General features: G+C 45.0%; 1 protein-coding gene across 1 annotated transcript; it reads left to right on the top strand.

Annotated features, from left to right (window-relative positions):
• The first annotated feature begins 8976 nt into the window (after positions 1 to 8976).
• Positions 8977 to 18288, top strand: exd3 (exonuclease 3'-5' domain containing 3). The gene is made up of 4 exons (XM_042302810.1): positions 8977 to 9019; positions 10484 to 10571; positions 17375 to 17524; positions 17930 to 18288. The coding sequence occupies exons 1-4, from the start codon at positions 8977 to 8979 to the stop codon at positions 17985 to 17987; spliced, it is 339 nt and encodes a 112-aa protein (XP_042158744.1). The 3' UTR covers positions 17988 to 18288.
• Positions 18289 to 18555: the final 267 nt, after the last annotated feature.

Raw genomic sequence — 18555 nt, 5'->3', positions numbered from 1 at the left:
CCTGCAGAATCCCCCACTGCTGTAGAAGTGAGCAGTGAGAGCCAAGATCCTCCCACAGGGACCAGGGAGAGAAAGGGAGAGAAACAGTCCAGACTCCAGACCTAAAAAAAACATCCTCAGCCTCAAAAGCATGTCTCATAGCCAGCTGGCAGCCTGCCCTTTCTTGGGCTGCTGTTCCCACAGGGAGGGTGTGTGCGTGTGTGTGTGTATGCGTGAGAGAGAGAGTTAGACCTTCAGGCTTAAGCGCCTGTTAATAACTTGCTCAAGAGTGAAATGATGAAATATGTAAGATGAGAGTTAAGTTAATAAATAAAAGTTTGGGAGTCTGTCAGTATTTTAGTTTTATACAGAGCCATGTACAGTGCTTTCAAAAAGTATTCAGATCCCTTCTCTTTTTCCACATTTTGTTACTATACAGCCTTTTTTCCTCATCAATCTACACACAATACCCCATAATGACAAAGCAAAAACAGGTTGTTAGAAATTTTCGAACAATGTATTAAAAATGAAAAACAGAAATACCTTGTTTATATATAGGTATACAGACCCTTTGCTATGAAACTCTAAATTGAGCTCAGGTGCATCCTGTTTCCATTGATCATCCTTGAGATGTTTCTACAACTTGATTGGAATTCACCTGTGGTCAATTCAATTGGACTGGACATGATTTGGAAAGGCAAACACCTGTCTATATAAGGTCCCATGGTTGACAGTGTATGTCAGAGCAAAAACCAAGCCATGAGGTCAAAGAAATTGTCTGTAGAGCTCAGAGAAATGATTGTGTCGAGGCACAGATCTGGGGAAGGGTACCAAAAACATTTCTGCAGCTTTGAAGGTCTCCAAGAACCCAGTGGCCTCCATCATTCTTAAATGGAAGAAGTTTGGAACCACAAAGACTCTTCCTAGAGCTGGCCGCCCGGCCAATGGGGGAGAAGGGCCTTGGTCAGCGAAGTGACCAAGAACCCGATGGTCACTCTGACAGAGCTCCAGAGTTCCTATGTGGAGATGGGAGAACCTTCCAGAAGGACAACCATCTCTGCAGCACTCAACCAATCGGCCTTTATGGTAGAATGGCCAGACGGAAGCCACTCCTCAGTAAAAAGCAGATGACAGCCCACTTGGAGTTTGCTCAAAGGCACCTAAAGGACTCTCAGACCATGAGAAACAAGATTCTATGGTCTGATGAAACCAAGATTGAACTCTTTGGCCTGAATGCCAAGCGTCACCCCTGGAGGAAACCAGCACCGCTCATCATCTGGCCAATACCATCCCTACGGTGAAGCTTAGTTGTAGCAGCATCATGCTGTGGGGATGTTTTTCAGCGACAGGGACTGGGAGACTAGTCAGGATCGAAGGAAAGATGAACGGATCAAAGTACAGAAAGATCCCCGATGAAAACATTCTCCAGAGCGCTCCCCATCCAACCTGACAGAGCTTGAGAGGATCTGCACAGAAGAATGGGAGAAACTCCCCAAATACAGGTGTACCAAGCTTGTAGCATCATACCCAAGAAGACTCGAGGCTGTAGTCGCTGCCAAAGGTGCTTTAACAAAGTACTGAGTAAAGGGTCTGAATACTTATGTAAATGTTATGTTTTGTATTGATTTGAAAACATTTCTAAAAAAACATTTTTTTGCTTTTTCATTATGGGGTATTGTGTGTAGATTGATGAATTCATCAATATTATCATAAGGCTGTAGCTTAACAAAATGTGGAAAAAGTGAAGGGGTATGCACTGTAAATGCAGCTCTTGAGATGCTCTGGAATTATACTAGTAACTATGCGGTTTAAATGAAAAAAACAATTAGAAATGTGAAAATGATTTGATGAGACACAAATCAAAAAAAGGCTGAATTTCTAATGTGGATGAAAGTGTTATAGTTTGGGATGCATAACCAAACTGAAGTCCATAATGAAATAAAAGTCCTTGGAGCCAGGAAGTGTCTCCTCATTATTATGACAATTCCCACCAATCAGGTGTGGTTATAATCTTGCCTAAAATGCCAGTCAAGGTGTGTCCCCAGTTGCCTTGGATGTTTGTATTCCACAGAACTGAGCAAGTGTTCCCGTTTTTTGCGGAACCGAACTACCGGTATGTTTTTTTTTCACAACTCTAAGTTGACGTGCTTGTCTCCCCCCACTACTGTCTCCCCCTCCCTCACTTTGTATCCCCTCCTCCCCCTCAGGAGCGTGAGACCCCTCAGACTGACAATGCAGCGCCACCCACTGGAGAGGAATGAGCCAGGCTATGCAACCAGTGGGTCAGTACTAGTAAAGCCAAACAAACATTAGTCTGGGACCTACACACATCAGTTCAGAGTCAGACACCAGGCTCAAATACACAATGTTCTGGTATGTATTTGCCTATGTTGGCGAGACAGAAAGGATAGTCATGGCAGGTGTAAAGGTCTATGAGTGGAATGACACACACACAAATAGAGGTCGACTGATTATGATTTTTCACCCCGCCGAAATTGATTATTGGAGGACCAAAAAAAGCCGATACCGATTAATCGCCTGATTTTAAAAATATTTTTATTTAATTTATTTGTAATAATGACAATTACAACAATACTGAATGAACACTTTTATTTGAACTTAATATAATACATCAATAATTTAGCCTCAAATAAATAATGAAACATGTTCAATTTGGTTTAAATAATGCAAAAACAAAGTGTTGGAGAAGAAAGTAAAAGTGCAATATGTGCCATGTAAAAAAGCTAACGTTTAAGTTCCTTGCTCAGAACATGAGAACATATGAAAGCTGGTGGTTCCTTTTAACATAAGTCTTCAATATTCCCAGGTAAGAAGTTTTAAGTTGTAGTTATTATAGGAATTCTAGGACTATTTCTCTCTATACCATTTGTATTTCATATACCTTTGACTATTGGATGTTCTTATAGGCACTTTAGTATTGCCAGTGTAACAGTATAGCTTCCGTCCCTCTCCTTGCCCCTACCTGGGCTCAAAACCAGGAACACATCGACAACAGCCACCCGCGAAGCATCGTTACCCATTGCTCCACAAAAGCTGCAGGCTTTGCAGAGCAAGGGGAACAACTACTTCAAGGTCTCAGAGCGAGTGACGTCACCGATTGAAACGCTATTAGCGCGCACCCCGCTAACAAGCTAGCCATTTCACATCGGTTACACCAGCCTAATCTCGGGAGTTGATAGGCTTGAAGTCATAAACAGCTCAATGTTTGAAGCACAGCGAAAAGCTGCTGGCAAACCCACGAAAGTACTGTTGGAATGAATGCTTACGAGCCTGCTGCTGCCTACCACCGCTCAGTCAGACTGCTCTATCAAATATCAAATCATAGACTTAATTATAACATAATAACACACAGAAATATGAGCCTTTGGTCATTAATATGGTCAAATCTGGAAACTATCATTTCGAAAACAAATGTTTATTCTTTCAGTGAAATACGGAACCGTTCCATATTTTATCTAGCGGGTGGCATCCCTAAGTCTAAATACTGCTGTTACATTGCACAACCTTCAAAGTTATGTCATAATTATGTACAATTCTGGGAAATTAATGACGGTCTTTGTTAGGAATAAATGGTCTTCACACAGTTTGCAACAAGCCACGCGGCCCAAACTGCTGCATATACCCTGATTGCTTGCACGGAATGCAAGAGAATTGACACAATTTCACTAGTTAAAAGAAATTCATGTTAGCAGGCAATATTAACTAAATATGCAGGTTTAAAAATATATACTTGTGTATTGATTTTAAAGAAAGGCATCAATGTTTATGGTTAGGTACACATTGGTGCAACGACAGTGCTTTTTTCGCGAATGCGTTTGTTGTCACCCGTTTGGCAAAGTAGGCTGTGATTCGATGAGAAATTAACAGGCACTGCATCGATTAAATGCAAAGCAGGACAAGCTAGATAAACTAGTAATATCATCAACCATGTGTAGTTAACTAGTGATTATGTTAAGATTGATTGTTTTTCACAAGATAAGTTTAATGCTAGCTAGCAACTTACCTTGGCTTCTTGCTGCACTCGCGTAACAGGTAGTCAGCCTGCCACGCAGACTCTTTGTGGAGTGCAATGTAATCGGCCACAATCGGTGTCCAAAAATGCAGATTACCGATTGTTATGAAAACTTGAAATCGTCCCTAATTAATCGGTCAACCTCTACACACAAACAAACTCACTCACTCCCAGGTGGAGTCTTCTGCTTACCTGTCACTCAGTAGCTCACCCACGCAATTCAGAAGCTACATGTTCCACATTCCTTAGCCCCCCTTATTGTTTTTCTGTGAGATTGGGATGAATGGTTGGGGGGGTATAACTGGTAGAATAGCAACATAGAAAGAAGATTTCTGTGAAGTATGCAATTCTCTACCGCCATGCATTGTGCTGTGCTTTGCTCTGGGGAGTCAGTGAAAAGTGTCTTTCCTTAGTGCAATTCATACCTGTGCTTCCCAGACATGTTCTGAGCTATGTTACAATACACACCGCTCTGTCTCTCTGCTGTTAGGCATTAGCCAGCTCCGATCTGTGAGGACCTGAGAGTTAAAGTGTGGCGAGAGAGGGAAGAGAGAAACCCTTTGCTTCCCCAGGCTGTCCGTCAGGAAGGCTGGATGTTTTACACCATGACCACCGCGTTGCCCTTTCCTGGGGATATCCGAGACAAACAGATAGCGGTGGGGAGAGGGGAATAGGAATACTCGGCCTGGGAAGGAGGGAGACAGGGGGTGGGGTGGAGGGGGGAGTCAGAGCCCACACAGCATGAAAGAGAGAGAGAGCGAGATAGGCAGGAGCATTTGGGAATGTTTAGGAACATACCCGGCCTATACCTCCCCTTGTCTCCCTTTTGTTAACAGGCCTTTTTTTAAACTCACCCCAGCCTTCCAAAAATGTGCCCTGTCTTCTCAGTGGGTGTTAGGGCTTTAAATCAAACCAAAAGCTAAGCAGAACTAGTCCAAACATTAGTCAGTATCCATCAACAACTGCTGTTAATCCTATCTCACTCTTTTGAGTTAATGATAACCCAGCTATTCTTAGCAGTGATACAAACGTTAAGGTTTAGTGACACATGTTGTGAAGTAGTAGTTAGTGAGGAATAGGCTAATGTGTGTGTGTATGTTATTTGTTCAGTTTGCCATGCATCAAGATTTAGGTGTATCTAGTGTGTGTGAAAATGGGGGGGAAAGGAAAGTGAGAAACACAATAGGATGGGTGGGTTTTTCTAGCATTGGGTGAAGGATTAGGCTGGTAACCGCATAGCCGTTGACAGGTTGGGGTGAGAGGTCAGTACTGGTCCGTGTAACCCCATATCACCTGTGTGACCTACAGGTGCTGACCCCACTGAAAGAACAACGCTGTCCTCTGGACCAGAAAAGAGTTGGAGGCGGTGAGAACGAGATGCAATTACAGCAACTTCACAGTCAGGCCCGGTGTCAGTGGAGGCTGGTGACTTGAACAATAGAGGAGGATGGTGACTTGAAAAATGGAGGAGGATGGGAGACCCACGGTATAGGCGCAGACAGCATGGAGACCACAATGCGTGTTTCAAAAATCATCAAAAACATGTTATTTGAACAAAAAACATTTAATAAAGACATGGAGGACAACCACACGACTCTCAACCAACGTGGAACCACAGGGTAAGGGAAAGCAGGTCTTCTGACATCCGGGTGCCCAGGCCGTGGTTTCCATCCTTGACCAGGAAATGGTGGGGTCGTGGAGTGGGAGCCACGGGAGGCAGAGGACGACTTTGTGTAAGGGTGCCTGGATAATGAGAAAAGGTTCTCTTGGTGCTGGGGTGCCACGGTGATGGGGAGTGGTGCTGTGATGTGTGTTCCAGATCCCCGTGGTTGGTTATCCAGCGCTTGAACCGGAAACGGAGAGGAGAGCGGGTCTGATCTTATGTTCAGGGAGGAGGCAAGGGCCTGGTCAATAAAATTCCCCACGGCACCAGAGTCCACTAGAGCTGTAGAAACAACACGAGGGACAGCCAGCTAGTGAAAATGGTACTAAAAAGGGTTTGATGGAGAGTGATGATGGAATACTCACACCTACCCCAGGAAATGGATGATCACGGGGCCGTTCCTCTGCTCTGGTGGCTCCCGTGTTGGGACGTAGCTGACACCGTTGAAGCTGGTGCCACTCTTGACCACAATAGGGACAGAGCCCCAGCTGTCTCGGAAGGCGACGCTCAGGCGCGGGAGGCGTGTGGACCCTACCTCCATGGGTTCAGAATCGGACTCAGATTGGTCGACGAATGAGGGAGAGAGTTGATGGGAGCGCTGACGCTCCCGAAGGAGGTTATCCAGATGGATGGCCACCGCGATGAGTGCGTCCAATGAGAGGGTGTCGTCTTTGCAAGTCAACTTCGTCTGGGCCTCTTCGCACAATTCTCTTCTGAATAAGGTGCGGAGTGCCGGCTCATTCTATCCTCTGGATGCTGCCACTGTACGGAAGGTGAGGCCGTACTCTGCAGCAGTCTGGTCCTCCTGCCATAGTTGGAGTAGGTGCTCAGCCCCCCGGTTGAAAATCGAAGACTCCTCTGAACAGAGCAATGAACCTCCCATAGGATCCCAGCTCTTCCTCTCCTCTCTCCCAGACGGCCGTAGCACACGCCCGCCTGGTCAGCAGGGAAATAACCATGGAAACCTTAAACCTCTCGGCGATGGGGGCTCCCGTTTGATGAGAAAAATAGAGGGAGCAGTGGAGGAGGAAGCCACGGTATTTGGATGGAGTCCCATAATATTTGTCCGGAAGGGACAAACTGGCATCACTGACCTGGGAAGACTGCTGAATGGGTTGGGGTGCTGGCTCACTGGATCGACTCATGGTAGAAGATCCTCGTTGGGGGTGACGTTCTTTGAGGAAGATCTAGATGTTGAATAACGCAGAAGACCTCATCCATAGCCATCCCTAGTTGTGCCTGCTGGTTGTGGTGTTGGCGAAGTAGGTCCCCCGGTTCGCCAACCATCTGGGAGATGTCTCAGTTGGCTGCTGCTTCCATTCTGTGAGGTAGTATTCTGTAACAGAGAGTCAGGAAGCAGGTGCAGTCGATGAGTTTAATAGGAATAAACATGGAGTGAATATAAACCAGGAGTTGAGTCTAAACAAGAAAACAGGAAACAATACTACCTAATGTGTGATACAACTGGGTGCTAGATAAAGGGGATGTAATCAGGGAGTGATGAAGTCCAGGTGTGACTCATGATGTAGCGCAAGTGTGAGTAATGATGGTTGCCAGGTGTGCATAATGATGGGTTACCAGGACCGGTGGTTAGTAGACTGGGGACAGGGAGCGGGAGTAGACGTGACACATAGCCTACAGCCATGTGTGCGTTGATGCAACAGTCTGATCTGTTGCATCAGCCTCATTGCTTTTTTAAATGCTTTAATGTGCAGTGGTTGTATGAATTTTGGATCTGTCATCCCAGAACGGCCCCAGAGTCTCTTTTTTATTGTCCCAAGGATGACTGAACGCCCTTAATATCGATCCTTGGAGGGAATTATTTTCTAAAGACATTTTGGTTGTATTTGTAATGTTGCAATATTTTATAGGCTACCAAGGGTCGCCAACCATCCTCCAAAAGAGCCTTAAAGGGGCAGTGTTGTATTTTGAGACGGGCTTAAATATGCAAAGAAGACAAAATGTAGCCTACATTTTGGTCTGATTCTCTATGGTAAAAATTTAGCAATACATTTTATTTTGTAAAGTGGTACCTTGCATCAAACAATGATGTAAAAATTGTGTTACAGACCAATTTTTGGAGGGACGAATGATGAGCTTTTGGACAAGTAAAAAATCAGTCTCCAAAAAAGGTTCATGCCAAGCCCTGCTCTAGTTCAAACACGGTGACGGATATGAGGGTTTAAATGAGACTGCTTAAAACAGTGCCACCTATAGGCCAACCAGTGTCATTTTGTCCACCTGGACAAAAGGAACACCTATATGAGAATGCTATTCATTGACTACAGCTCAGCGTTCAACACCATAGTGCCCTCAAAGCTCATCACTAAGCTAAGGACCCTGGAACTAAACACCTCCCTCTGCAACTGGACCCTGTACTTCCTGACGGGCTGCCCGCAGGTGGTAAGGGTAGGTAACAACACATCCGCCACGCCAATCTTCAACCTGGGGGCCCCTGAGGGGTGCATGCTCAGCCCCCTCCTGTACTCCCTGTTCACCCACGACTGCATGGCAAGGTACGACTCCAACACCGTCATTAAGTTTGCCGACGACATAACGGTTGTAGGCCTGATCACTGACAACGATGAGACAGCCTATAGGGAGGAGGTCAGAGAGCTGACAGTGTGATACCAGGACAACAACCTCTCCCTCAACGTGGTCAAGATAAAGGAGATGATCATAGACTACAGGAAAAGAAGGACCGAGCACACCCCCATTCTCATCGACAGGGCTGCTGTGGAGCAGGTTGAGAGCTTCAAGTTCCTTGGTGTCCAAATCACCAACAAATTATCATGGTCCAAACACACTAAGACAGTCATGAAGAGGGTACCACAAAGCCTCTTCCCCCCTCAGGAGACCGAAAAGATTTTGCATGGGTCCTCAGATCCTCAAAAGTTTCTTCAGCTGCACTGCTCTGGGTTTATTTAAGATACTCTTTGAAGACGTAGGGTTTTAGATGTTTTCTGCTGTCCTAGCTTCAGGGGGAAGCTGTTTCCACCATTGGGGTGCCAGGACAGAGAAGAGCTTGGACTGGGCTGAGCGGGGGCTGACGTCCTGTAGGGGTGGAAGGGCCAAGATACCAGAGGTGGCAGAATGGATTTACTTTGTGGTCATAAGATTAAGTAAAAATGGGCCCTGTTATTATCAATGTTATTACAATATTCTAAACATTGGCCTGTATCCTATGTGTGTGATCCCCAGATCCAGCATAGTGTTAGCAGTTGTGATAACAGTGGGGGATCTCGTGGGGTGCTGATTGTGGAGTGCCCAACAGCAGGTCCTGGGGAAATCCCTGGATAAGATGGAACAGCTGTGTAACTGGGAGAGACGACAGCAGACGCTGAGTCAGATACGATAAGGTAGGTACAGTGCATTCGGAAGGTATTCAGACCCCTTGACTTTTTCCACATTTTGTTACGTTACAGCCTTATTTATTTACTTACTTATTTATTACTTAGCAGGTTTTCATCAAGGATCTCTCTGTACTTTGCTCCATTCATCTTTCACTCGATCCTGACATGTCTCCCAGTCCCTGCCAATGAAAAACATCCCCACAGCATGATGCTGCCACCACCATGCTTTACCGTAGGGATGGTGCCAGGTTTTCCTCCAGACGTGACACTTGTTATTCAGGGCAAAGAGTTCAATCTTGGTTTCATCCGACCAGAGAATTGAGTTTTTCATGGTCTGAGAGTCCTTTCTGTGCCTTTTGGCAAACTCCAAGCGGGCTGTCATGTGCCTTTTACTGAGGAGTGGCTTCCATCTGGCAACTCTACCATAATGGCCCGATTGGTGGGGTGCTGCAGAGATGATTGTCCTTCTGGAAGGATCACCCATCTCCTCAGAGGAACTCTGCAGCTCTGTCAGAGTGTCCGTCTGGTTCTTGGTCACCTCCCTGACCATGGATCTTCTCCCCTGATTGCTCAGTTTGTTTGGGCTGCCAGCTCTAGGTTCCAAACTTCTACCATTTTAAGAATGATGGAGGCCACTTCGCTGCAGACATTTTTTCGTACCCTTCCACAGATCTCTCCCTCGACACAATCCTGTCTCAGAGCTCTATGGACAATTCCTTCAACCTCATGACTTGTTTTTTTCTCTGACATGCACTGTCAACTGTGGGACCTTATATAGACAGGTGTGTGCCTTTCCAAATCATGTCCAATGAATTTAATTTACCACAGGTGGACTCCAATCAAGTTGTCGAAACATCTCGAAGATGATCAGTGGAAACAGGCTGTACCTGAGCTCAATGTCTTATATCAGCTGATGTAAGAAGGGCTTTATAAATACATTTGATTTGATTTGAATGCCGTGTCTCATAGCAAAGGGTTTGAATACTTATGCAAATAAGGTATTTCTGTTTTTATTTTTAATAAAGTTGCAAACATTTCTAAAAACCTGTTTTCACTTTGTCATTATAGAGCATTATGTGTTTTTTGATGAGCAAACATTGCATTTAATACATTTTAGAACATGATTGTAATGTAACAAAATGTGGAAAAAGGGAAGGGGTCTGAATACTTTCAGAATGCACTGTATAGACACACACACACACACACACACACACACACACACACACACACACACACACACACACACACACACACACACACACACACACACACACACACACACGCAGGCAGGCAGGCACACACACATGGCACACACACATACACACACACTAGTTTTGCTATGCAGGCACACACACACACACACACACACACACGCAGGCAGGCACACACACATGGCACACACACATACACACACACTAGTTTTGCTATGCAGGCACACACACACACACACACTAGCTTTGCTACGCAGGTACACACGTAGGCACACACACACACACCAACTGGGAGAGACGACTGCTCCAGTACAGCCAGCCCCGCTACGCAGGTGAGCAGCCTTTTGTCATCTCCTTTAGCATTCTGTGAGAATATGTGAGAATAATTCCTGCAAAGGCCAATAAAGTGAACTTAAGCCTTGTTCTAATGACCATTATTGCTATCATACTTCTTAGAATACATGCCCGATACAGTATATGACCTCATTCTTCAGCCGTATCCTAGTGTGGACACTGAAACGTTGTCTGTCTCTGAAGAGATAGTATCGTCTGTCCCTTTATCTCTCTGTCTCTCTCTTTTGATGTTCTCTGTCTTATCTTTGTCTGTCTTATCTCTGAATCTTGTATTTTTCATAGTGTTTTTCTCTCACGCCTTCCTTCTAGCCCTCTTTCTTTTCTCCCCTCTCTTAATTTCATTCAATTTAAGGGCTTTATTGGCATGGGAAACATATGTTAACATTGCAATAGCGAGTAAACTAGATAATAAACAAAACTGAATTAAACAGTAAAAATGAACAGTAAAAATTACACTCACAAAGTTCCAACAGAATAAAGACATTACACATTTCATATTATGTGCAATTAGTTAAAGTACAAAAGGGAAAATAAATAAACATAAATATGGGTTGTGTTTACAATGGTTTTTGTTCTTCAGTGGTTGCCCTTTTCTTCTGGCAACAGGTCACAACTCTTGTTGGGTTTAGAGCCTACTCCACCACAGTGTCCAGTGGGACGGGTGTACGTTCCGCTGGAGGTTCGGGACATGCTGATCTGGTGGGCTCACAAGTCCCCCTCCTCTGGTCATCCGGGCATCGGTAGGACGGTGCGATGTCTTAATGGGAAGTACTGGTGGTCCACTTTGGCCAAGGAGATGAGGGGTTATGTGTCCTCCTGCTCGGTGTGCGCTCAGTGCAAGGCTCCTGGGCACCTGCCCAGAGGGAAGTTACAACCCCTTCCCATTCCACAGCGGCCTTTGTCACACCTGTCGGTTGACTTCCTGATCGATCTGCCTCTGTCACAGGGCAACACCACGATCCTGGACGTTGTGGATCGGTTTTCTAAGTCCTGACGTCTGCTCCCTTTGCCCGGTCTCTCTACGGCCCTACAGACAGAGGAGGCCCTGTTTACTCATGTCTTCCGGCACTACGGGGTGCCTGAGGACATTGTTTCTGATCGGGGTCCCCAGTTCATGTCCAAGGTGTGAAAGGCGTTCATGGAATGTTTGGGGGTCTTGGTCAGCCTTACCTCGGGTTTTCACCCGAGAGTCCTCAAATCAAATCAAATTTTATTTGTCACATACACATGGTTAGCAGATGTTAATGCGAGTGTAGCGAAATGCTTGTGCTTCTAGTTCCGACAATGCAGTAATAACGAGCAAGTGTCTTATACACAGTGGTAAGGGGATAAAGAATATGTACATAAGGATATATGAATGAGTCCTAGGCAAGATACAGTAGATGATATCCAGTATATACATATGAGATAAGTATGTAAACCAAGTGGCATAGTTAAAGTGGCTAGTGATACATGTATTACATAAGGATGCAGTCGATGATATAGAGTACAGTATCAACGTATGCATATGAGATGAACAATGTAGGGTAAGTAACATTATATAAGGTAGCATTGTTTAAAGTGGCTAGTGATATATTTACATAATTTCCCATCAATTCCCATGATTAAAGTGGCTGGAGTAGAGTCAGTGTCATTGACAGTGTGTTGGCAGTAGCCACTAATGTTAGTGGTGGCTGTTTAACAGTCTGATGGCCTTGAGATAGAAGCTGTTTTTCAGTCTCTCGGTCCCAGCTTTGATGCACCTGTCCTCGCCTTCTGGATGACAGCGGGGTGAACAGGCAGTGGCTGGGTGGTTGATGTCCTTGATGATCTTTATGGCCTTCCTGTAGCATCGGGTGGTGTAGGTGTTGGAGGGCAGGTAGTTTGCCCCGGTGATGCGTTGTGTCCTGGAGAGCCTTACAGTTGAGGGCGGTGCAGTTGCCATACCAGGCGGTGATACAGCCCGCCAGGATGCTCTCGATTGTGCATCTGTAGAAGTTTGTGAGTGCTTTTGGTGACAAGCCGAATTTCTTCAGCCTCCTGAGGTTGAAGAGGCGCTGCTGCGCCTTCCTCACGATGCTGTCTGTGAGTGGACCAATTCAGTTTGTCTGTGATGTGTATGCCGAGGAACTTAAAACTTGCTACCCTCTCCACTACTGTTCCATCGATGTGGATGGGGGGTGTTCCCTCTGCTGTTTCCTGAAGTCCAAGTTTTGTTGACGTTGAGTGTGAGGTTATTTTCCTGACACCACACTCCGAGGGCCCTCACCTCCTCCCTGTAGGCCGTCTCTCGTAATGGGCAGGTTGAGAGAGTGAACCAGGATGTGGGTAGATTTCTGTGGTCCTATTGCCAGGACCGGCCAGTGGGCGAAGTACAGTGGGGCAAAAAAGTAAATACTTATTTTCCACCATAATTTGCAAATAAATTCATTAAAAATCCTACAATGTGATTTTCTGGATTTTTTTTCCTCATTTTGTCTGTCATAGTTGAAGTGTACCTATGATGAAAATTACAGGCCTCTCTCATCTTTTTAAGTAGGAGAACTTGCACAATTGGTGGCTGACTAAATACTTTTTTGCCCGACTGAATATACCATGGTCAGAGATGGCCCAGAACTTACTCCGCCACTCCTCTTTGAACCTGTCGCCCTTCCAGTTCGTGTTGGGGTATCAGCCGGTCCTGGTACCATGGCATCAGAGCCAGACCGAGGCTCCTGTGGTGGATGATTGGGTGAGGCGCTCGAGGGAAACCTGGGAGGCTGCCCACGGGTAAAAAGGCAAGCGCTGACCGCCACCACAGCGAGGCCCCGGTGTTCCTCTCCCTGTTCGGGCGGCGCTCGGCTGTCGGCTTCGCCGGCCTACTAGCCATCACCGATCCTTTTTTCCTTTTCTGTTTGTTTTGTCTGTGCTTCTTTCACACATGGTTTCATTTGCCTTAATTTCTGTGTGTATATATTTACCCTGTTGTCTGCCTAGGTTTGTGTGGGATTGTTTTGTTTTGTGATTTAGCTCGGTTAGGTTGTGCCCAATTTTTTGTTTCACGCATTTAATGAGAGTGTGTTATTTTAGGAGCTTTGTTTGTTCCTCCTTGCTTGAGTAACGTGTGTCTCTGTTGTCGAGGGCGTTTGACTTTTGGATTATGCCATACCTTGGTGAACTTGCCTATTAAAAGTATGCCTTTCAGACATCTCTGCTCTCCTGCGCCTGACCTACCTCCTAACGCAACATTGTCACACCTTGGTTCCAAAAATTGGGGAAGATGCCAGCACCAAGGATGATGTTAAAGAGTATAGCCAATTGGAATTTGTGGTCTATATATTTTATCATTTCATTGAGGTTTGTATTTTGTCATGGTAGTTCATTTAATGTAATTGGAGAATCCAGTGGGTTCTGGTAGTCTTTAATAGTTGATTCTAAGATTTGTATTTGATCATGCATATGTTTTTGCTGTTTGTTCTTTGTTATAGAGCCAAAAATATTGGAGAAGTGGTTTATCCATACATCTCTGTTTTGGATAGATTACTCCTCGTGTTGTTGTTTTCATGAGTGTTTTCCGGTTTTCCCAGAAGTGGTTAGAGTCTATGGATTCTTCAATTACATTGAGCTGATTTCTGATGTGCTGTTCCTTCCTGTTCTGTAGTGTATTTCTGTACTGTTTTAGTGATTCACCATAGTGAAGGCTCAGGTTTTCTGGGTGTCTATGTTTTTGGCTGGATAGGTTTCTCAATTTCTTTCTTTGGTTTTTGCATTCTTCATCAAACCATTTGTCACTGTTGTTCATTTTCTTTGTTTTTGTGTTTGACATTTTTTGATTTGATAGAGTAGCTGAGAAGTCAAATATACTTTTAGGTTTTCTACTGCCAAGATTATACCTTCACTGTTACAGTGGAACGTTTTGTCCAGGAAGTTGTCTAAAAGGGATTGTATATGTTGTTGCCCAATTGTTTTTTAGTAGGTTTCCACACTACTTTCCTTCCATCTATAGCATTTCTTAATATTATTCAGTTCCTGATTAAGTATGATTAAGTATTGCTCTGTTCAAGTATACTGTGATTTTCCTGTGATATGATAGGGGTGTCAGTGGAGACTCTGGGTTGAGGTCAGTGATATAGTAGTCAACAGTACTACTACCAAGAGATGAGCTACAAGTGTACCTACCATAGGAGTCCCCTCGAAGCCTACCATTGACTATGTACATACCCAGCGTGCGACAGAGCTGCAGGAGTTGTGACACGTTTTTGTATTATTTAGTGGTAGTGGTGCCTAGGGGGCATATGGGGGAGGGGGAATGCTGTCACCTCCAGATAGGTGTTTGTCCCCCTGTGTGCTGAAGGTGTCAGGTTCTTGTCCAATTCTGGCATTTAGGTTGCCACAGACTAGTACATGTCCCTGGGCCTGGAAATGATTGATGTCCCCCTCCAGGAGGGAGAAGCTGTCTTCATGAAAGTATGGGGATTCTAGTGGGGGATATAGGTAGCAAACAGGAGGACATTTTTCTCTGTTGACATCATTTCCTTTTGAATTTCTAGCCAAATGTAAAATGTTCCTGTTTTGATTAATTTAATAGAGTGAGTTAGGTCTGCCTCTATACCAAATTAGCATACCCCTTGAGTCCCTTCCCTGTTTCACACCAGGTAGTTTGGTAGATGGGACTACCAGCTCTCTGTAAGCTATAGGACAACCAGTGGGTCCATCTCCTCTGTACCATGTTTGTTGTAGGATGACGATGTATGTATTTCTGATTTATGTAACACCCTGATCTGTTTCACCTGTCTTTGTGATTGTCTCTATCTCCCTCCAGGTGTTGCCCATCTTCCCCATTATCCTCAGGGTATTTATACCTGTGTTCTCTGTTTGTCTGTTGCCAGTTTGCCTTGTCTTGCCAAGTCAACCAGCGGTTTTCCAAGCTCCGGTTTTGACCTAGTCTCTCTTTTTTATCCTCCCGCTTCTGACCTTTTGCCTTCCCTGTCACTGAGCCCGCCTGCCTGACCATTCTGCTTGCCCCTGACCCCCGACTGCCTGCCGCCCTGTATCGTTTGGACTCTGACCTGGTTATGAACTCTTGCCTGTCCCAGACCTGCCTCTTGCCTGCCCCTCGTTGTTCAATAAATATCAGAGACTCGAGCCTTCTGTGTCTGCATTTGGGTCTCACCTTGTGTCGTTATAGTTTGTCTGTTGCCAGTTCATTTTGTTCGTCAAGCCTACCAGCATTTTTCCCCTTGCTCCAGTCTTATTCTAGTTCCTGTTTTCTAGTTTTCCCAGTTTTTTCTGCCTGCCCTGACCCCAAGATTGCTTGCCGTTCTGTACCTTATGGACTCTGGTCTGGATTACTGACCTCTGCCTGCCCTTGACCTGTAGTTTTGCATGCCGCCTGTTCTAGTAATAAACTTCTGTTACTTCGGCAATGTCTGCATCTGAGTCTTCTCCTGAAACGTGATAATTTCTTTGAAGTCCAGGTTCTTGCTCTTTAGGCCAAATGCAGATGACTTCAGGCCTGGGAAATTCCAGGATGGGATAGAGTGTCCAATGTTGTTAGTCGTGTGGTTTGGTCTCAGACCAGTAAGTGTCTCTCTCTCTCTTGCTCTCGCTCTCTCTCTCTCACTCAATTAAATTAAATTTAAATGCCTTTATTGGCATGGGAACACATGTTTACATTGCCTAAGCAAGTGAAGTAGATCATGAACAAAAGTAAAATAAACAATAAAAAATAAACAGTAAACATTACACTCAAAAATAAACATAAATATGGGTTGCAATTTACAATGGTATTTGTTCTTCACTGGTTGCCTTTTTCTTGTGGCAACAGGTCACAAATCATGCTGCTGTGATGGCACGCTGTGGTATTTCACCCAGTAGATATGAGTTTATCAAAATTGGATTTGTTTTCCAATTCTATGTGGGTCTGTCATCTGAGGGAAATATGTGTCTCTGATATGGTCATACATTTGGGAGAAGGTTAGGAAGTACAGCTCAGTTTCCACCTCATTTTATGACAAGTGTGCACATAGCCTGTCTTCTCTTGAGAGTTAACTCTTGAGAGTTCTCTTGAGAGTCTGCCTAAGGCAACCTCTGCCTAAGGCAACCTCTGCCTAAGGCAACCTCTGCCTAAGGCTACCTCTGCCTAAGGGAACCTCTGCCTAAGGCAACCTCTGCCTAAGGCAACCTCTGCCTAAGGCTATGCTCAATTAGTCTGTACATAGTCAAAGTTTTTCTTAATTTTATTCTGGGCCAGTTACAGTGATCAGGTATTCTGTCACCTTTGTACTCTCTATTTTGGGCCAAATAGCATTCCAGTTTGCTCTGTTTTTTGTCATTTATCTCCAATGTGTCAAGTAATTATCTTTTTGTTTTCTCATGATTTGGTTGGGTCTAATTGTCTTGCTGTTGCTGTGCTGGGGCCCTGTGGGGTCTGTTTGCATTTGTTAACAGAGCCCCAGTACCAGCTTGCTTCTCTGGGTTCATCTCTCTGTAGGCGATGGCTATGTTACAGAAGGTTTGGGAATCGCTTCTATTTAGGTGGTTGTTTAACAGTTTAACAGTTTTTTTCTGGATTTGGATTATTAGTGGTAATCGGCCTAATTCTGCTCTGCATGCATTATTTGATGTTTTACGTTGTACATGGAGGATATTTTTGCAGAAATCTGCATGCATTCTCAATTTGGTGTTTGTCCCATTTTGTGAATTCTTGGTTGGTAAGCGGACCCCAGACCTCGCAACCATGAAGGGCAATGGGTTCTATAACTCTCTCCTCTCTCTGACCCTCTTCTCTCTATCTCTTTCTCTTTTCTCTGTCTCTCTATAGCTGTCGATGCTTATGGGACGTCTACTCAGCCCTCTCCCAGTATCCAGCATGCTTTGGGCTGCCACAAGACCTCCGCTCCATCTCCTCGCTTCAGATGGAGAAGAGTAAAGAAAAGGAGAAAGAAGAGAAGAAGCAGGCCAGTCTCCGAGGGTCAGAGGTTAACTACTACTCCACATCATGACACCACTGTTTTCTTTTGTTTAGGGTGAGCCAGGATTGTCATGGCTGCAGTTTTTTGGCTACAAATTGAATACTCCCTTGATCGGAAGGCCTTCGGAAATTTACACTTTGGTGCTTCAAATACAATTAAATTACAACACAATTCATGACAAGTTTCCGCAACCAATCAATAGTCTTATTCTACAACATGGAACAAAGGAATATGAGTCTTTGGCATATGAATGTGTTATGTAAGGCTTATGACTGTGTTATGAAGTCCTTATATAGGTATCTTTCATGTAAAGTGTTACCGAATGTATTTTGTACCTGTTAGACGGCAACCTGGGAGTTTCTAGTCAGGTTTAATATGGTCTCTTTCTTTCTCCATGTTATCAGGGGTGTCAGGAGGACTCAGTGGCCCCATCCTCACCCCAAGGTCCAACGCCAAGCCTAGGCTGAAATAAGAGACCCCAGCCTGGGGAGGAGAGCCAGGGATCCCATGTCCCCCCATGGCAGCTGCGTGTGGTGTGTGACAACATGCTGCAGGGTCTGGGGCGCTACCTGCACTGTCTTGGGGTCAACGTGCTGCTACTGCAGAATTCTGACGACCACAGGGTGGCTGCACAAGAGGGATAGAAGTATAGATGCACACAGACACACACACATAGAGACATACACTGTGTGTACAAAACATTAAGAACACCTTCCTAATACTGAGTTGCACCCCCTCTTTTATTTTTATAATTTGTGGTACTTTTTACCCCCAATTTCGTGATATCCAATTGGTAGTTACAGTCTTGTCCCATCGCTGCAACTCCCGTACGGACTTGGGAGAGGCGAAGGTCGAGAGCCGTGTGTCCTCCGAAACACGACCCAACCAAGCTGTACTGCTTCTTGACACAATGCCCACTTAACCCAGAAGCCAGCCGCACCGATGTGTCGGAGGAAACACCATACACCTGGCGACTGTGTCAGCGTGCACTGCGCCCGGCCAGCCACAAGAGTCGCTAGTGCGCGATGGG

The sequence above is a fragment of the Oncorhynchus tshawytscha genome, linkage group LG20, assembly GCF_018296145.1.
Source record: "Oncorhynchus tshawytscha isolate Ot180627B linkage group LG20, Otsh_v2.0, whole genome shotgun sequence".
Taxonomy (NCBI): Eukaryota; Metazoa; Chordata; class Actinopteri; order Salmoniformes; family Salmonidae; genus Oncorhynchus; species Oncorhynchus tshawytscha.
Note: the sequence above shows the minus strand (reverse complement) of the source record. Positions and strands in the feature narration are given on the sequence as shown.

Coding starts and splice junctions, on each gene's coding strand:
- exd3 (XM_042302810.1), top strand. CDS start 8,977: ATGGAACAGCTGTGTAACTGGGAGAGACGACAGCAGACGCTGA. Junction 10,572..17,374: donor CAGCCAGCCCCGCTACGCAG/GTGAGCAGCCTT, acceptor GTCTCTCTATAG/CTGTCGATGCTTATGGGACG. Junction 17,525..17,929: donor AAGCAGGCCAGTCTCCGAGG/GTCAGAGGTTAA, acceptor CCATGTTATCAG/GGGTGTCAGGAGGACTCAGT.